General features: G+C 42.9%; 1 protein-coding gene across 1 annotated transcript; it reads left to right on the top strand.

Annotated features, from left to right (window-relative positions):
• Positions 1–3967: 3967 nt before the first annotated feature.
• Positions 3968–4604, top strand: LOC104981986 (olfactory receptor 1L8-like; the record flags this gene model as incomplete). Its single annotated transcript, XM_010831251.1, has 1 exon — positions 3968–4604. A coding segment is annotated over exon 1 (637 nt), but the record flags the coding sequence as incomplete, so codon positions are not given.
• Between the last annotated feature and the right edge of the window lie 2 nt (positions 4605–4606).

Genomic DNA, 4606 nt, shown 5'->3' with positions numbered 1-4606 from the left:
TCCCCAAACCTAGAATACATTTTGGTCCACATCTGAGTCTCCAAAAATAAAAGTATTCACCCACATAATTATTTGTCCACTCTTGATAATCCATAGTAAAGGAAATTGAAGCATGCCCTTGAGATGTCACAGTGAGGTTTGGAAGCTCTGAGATTAGTCCTAACATCTAAACTGGAAGCCTCAGGGGTCCCCTGTCCCCTGGGAGTCAGCAGTGCTGACAGTGATTCCCATTCTGCTTTCTCTGTCTGCTCTCTACTCCCTCTCTGGGGACAAATTCCCCTGAGAGGTCATCACACCTCAACTCCCTCAGCCTAACAAGTGCCCCAGACACCAGTAGAGCAGACCTCAAACTCATGAGAAGCTGGTTGGGCTTCCTCAATCAGGAGAGTCCTCCCACTTGAGTCAGAGCATCTCTGCCTTCTGAGATCTGGAGCTGGGAGAGCAGCTGTGAGCCCAGGACCAGGTGTTGGGAAAGAGGTGGGTGTTGAGGTCAGGGAAGGGAAACATGTTATCCCTTTGGAGTAGTAGATCAGCTCCTCCTCCATCCCAGCTTCTCTCATTGATCAGCCCAGAAGTTCATGGGAGACACATGAGGAAGCTGAACTTTGTGTGAGAAGCAGACGTGACCTGATGAACAGATGTGGTGCAGAACAGCTTCTGGAGGGCCTGGGAAGGTAAGAAAAGCATCTGGACATGGAGGTGAGTTTCAGGAAACTGGCCACCCACTTGGCTACTCCAATCCAGTTTGGTATCTTACTCTTTGCTCCAAGATACTTTCAAATAACTCATGGATTGAGAAGTCATAAGGTCCAAGTAAAATTTCCATATGCCATTTGGTTTTAAATCCATCCAGTTGGACTTCTAGGCTATCTATACCACATTTTAAAAAATGTTGGCTGCACCGCGTCTTTGTTGCAGCATGCGGACTCCTAGTTGTAGGATATGAATTCTTAATTTTGTCATGTGGGATCTAGTTCCCTGACCAATGATCAAACCCAAGCCCCCTGTGTTGGCAGCATGGAATCTTAGTCAACCAGTGATTGAACCCAAGCTCCCTGTGTTGGCAGCATTGAGTCTTAGTCACTGGACCACCAGAGAAGTCCCCTTATACCACATGTTTTAATGGAAGCAGAGCCCATAAGTAGAATAGAAACAAAAACTATGGAATCCCCAGCCTCATTCACTCACCCTGTGCTTTTAGAATGTTCTTCCTTGTTCTCAGATCCAAAACCTTCCTCCTTTTTTCTAGTCATCAGCCTGAGTGTTCCTGAGATCTACAACCTGGAGTACTCAACCCCATTCATTCACCAGTTCAGTTCAGTTCAGTCACTTAGTTGTGTCTGACTCTTTGCAACCCCATGGACTGCAGCACGCCAGCCCTCCCTATCCATCACCAATTCCCGGAGTTAACCCAAATTCATGTCCATTGAGTCGGTGATGCCATCCAACCAAATCTCCACTAATTGTTGTATTGAGCATTCCCCAAGCAGCCCTTTCACAAATGACTCATTTTTTTTAACATTGATTTGTGTGTGATAGTCTGCTTTACAGACAAAAACAAAGTATCTCCCTTGTTATTCACAAAACATCAGGAACCAACTTGTGAGCAGGTGATGCAGGACAAAACAAACCCCTACTTTTTGTCTTCAACTCAGGGAAGTGTGCATCACAGGGCCACAGCTCCACATACCAGACATATCCCAGTCGTGCATGGCCAATTATTTCTGCCTGATTATGGCCAGTTAATCATGGATATTCACATTTTCAAATTCTACCATCTCTACAACATAGAAAGATAACTCACCTCTCTTGCAAGTGAGTATGGGAGAAGAAACATTGTCAGTTAAGGGAATAGAAGGGTAATTCATGTAGGAAATTATCAAAATGAGAAAACAGAACCTTGCCTGATTGCAACAAAAAATTAATATACCAAAGCTAGAAGAGATTTAGCACAATGCTTGAGAGCATATGCTTAAAGTGAGTCTGAAATCAGAGTGGGGTTCAAATCCTGATGGCTATTTACTACCTTTAGTGACCTTGGGCAAATTGCTTCATTTCTATAAAACTCAGGCACCTGATGACAACACATGTCTCCCAATTCTTTATTGTGGGGTTTAGTGAGATGTTTAGCATAAGCACGATATTGAAAACTTTCAATAAATATTGATTAATAACAATATTGACTTCATTTGCTCGCTTAGTCACTCAGCTGTGTTGACTCTGCACACTTTGGACTGTAGCCCCCCAAGTTGCTCTGTCCATGGAATTTTTCAGGCAAGAGTGCTGGAGGGGGTTGCCATTTACTTCTCCAGGGGATCTTCCAAACTACAGATCAAACCTGCGTCTCCTGTGTCTCCTGCATTGCAGGAGGATTCATTACCCACTGAGCCATCAGGATGTGTTGAGGTTTTTACAAGATTTTATGGAAGTAATATTTGTTATGCATTGAGCTTTAAGTAATAATTATTGATTCACTCAAAGCTAAATGCCTAAACAAACATTTCTTCCATAAAATATTGTAAAAACCTGAAATTAGCCTGACAATTTGACAGTGAGGGATAATGTAAGTGTGTATTGTGGAGATTTTTACAGTAACCAAAAATATATAACCAATGTCTCAAAATGCTTACAAATCCCTATGTTGCTGCTGCTACTGCTAAGTCGCTTCAGTCGTGTCTGACTCTGTGCGACCCCATAGACGGAAGCCCACCAGGCTCCCCTGTCCCTGGGATTCTCCAGGCAAGAACACTGGAGTGGGTTGGCATTTCCTTCTTCAATGCATGAAAGTGAAAAGTGAAAGGGAAGTCGCTCAGTCGTGTCCGACTCTTAGCGACCCCATGGACTACAGCCTACCAGGCTCCTCCGTCCATGGGATTTTCCAAGCAAGAGTACTGGAGTGGGGTGCCATTGCCTTCTCCGACAAATCCCTATGGAATATGTCTATTCACAAGGCCTGAGTGGATGTGCTGACTCTAAAAATTTTATTTAAAGCACTTCGCTAGTGTAAGATCTCTCATTACCTAGTTTTTTACACTACCAAGAAACAGGCTTTTTCAATATCCACTGTTGGACAACTGGATATGATTGAAAAAAAGTATATAAATGTTTCTCATATATTTTTTAAAAAACATATGAAAGAGAAATTTTTAAACATGAATTGAATAATCAACAAAGGATGCCCATCCTGTACACATGAGATTTAGGACAGGGGAATTAAAGAAAGGAAAAATTATATACAACTTGCACAGGCTGGTGATGATAGCATCCCATGAACTAAGAAGGATGAACCTCTCATTCTCTGCCAAGAGGAGGAAAAAATGCTGTTGAACTACATTTACCGTTCTTCCTAGATTTGCCCTGTTGATTATTTTCACAAATGCTCTTATTCTATCCAAAACACTGCAAAGAAAAACTTTAGAATTATGCAACAGAATTTGCTTTAATAAAAAATGAGGGCTCTCTGACTTCCCTATCTAAAATACCTCCACCTCCACTCCCCAGTCAGCTCCATTCTCTTAGGTTGCTCTACTTGCTTAACAAAATTTATCCGTACCTGATACTATGTTATGTATTTGTTTGTTGATGATCTAACTCCCAAAGTACAACATAAACTACACAAAGACAAAGATTTGTCAGTTTTATTGCTATGTTCCCAGTAAGGAAATAGGACTTTTCCCAGAATAGGAACTAAGGAACTTGAATCAGAGAGGGCCACCTCTGGCAATTTCTAAAGGAAAACTTGTCTTCTTCTGTCTCTCCAGCTTGCAATACAAGGTCTTTATGATGCCCATGAATTTGGGAAGGGAAGAACACATCAACGACCATAAGCTGGACACGCTTTCCCGGGACGGTTACTAACAGTGACCAAATAGAGGAAAGAAAGACTTGCTGGGTTATCATGACTTGGGCTATGGAATTGGAACATGACAAATAACAAACCTTCTTGTATATGACTAGATGCAAGTCAATGGAAAGACTCAACCAAACCAGCAGAGTCTCTGAATTCATCCTCCTGGGACTCTCCTCCCTGCCTGAGGACCAGAAGCCACTCTTCATCATCTTCTTCATCATATACCTGGTCACCATAACAGGGAACCTGCTCATCATCCTGGCCATCCGCTCTGACTCCCAGCTCCAAACCCCCATGTATTTCTTCTTGAGTTTCCTGTCTTTCATTGACATTTGCTTCACAACCACCATTGTCCCCAGGATGCTGGTGAACTTCCTGTCACATAAGACCATCTCCTATGCTGGGTGTCAGACCCAGATGTATTTTATATATGCCTTGGGCAACACTGACAGTTGGCTTCTAGTAGTCATGGCCTTTGACCGCTATGTTGCCATCTGTGAGCCCTTCCATTATGTCACCATCATGAGCCATCACCGCTGTGTCCTGCTGGTGGCCTTCTCCTGCTCATTGCCTCACTTCCACTCACTCCTACATACACTTCTGCTGAATCAGGTCACTTTCTGTGACTCTAATATTATCCACCACTTCCTCTGTGACTTCAGCCCTCTGGTGAAATTATCCTGCTCCTCCACATTTGTCAATGAAATTGTGATGATGATAGAAGGATCTGTTTTTTTGGTGACTCCCTTTCTATGC

The sequence above is a fragment of the Bison bison genome, unplaced genomic scaffold, assembly GCF_000754665.1.
Source record: "Bison bison bison isolate TAMUID 2011002044 unplaced genomic scaffold, Bison_UMD1.0 scf7180017859606, whole genome shotgun sequence".
Classification (NCBI taxonomy): Eukaryota; Metazoa; Chordata; class Mammalia; order Artiodactyla; family Bovidae; genus Bison; species Bison bison.
This window is presented reverse-complemented; position numbering and strand designations above follow the sequence as displayed.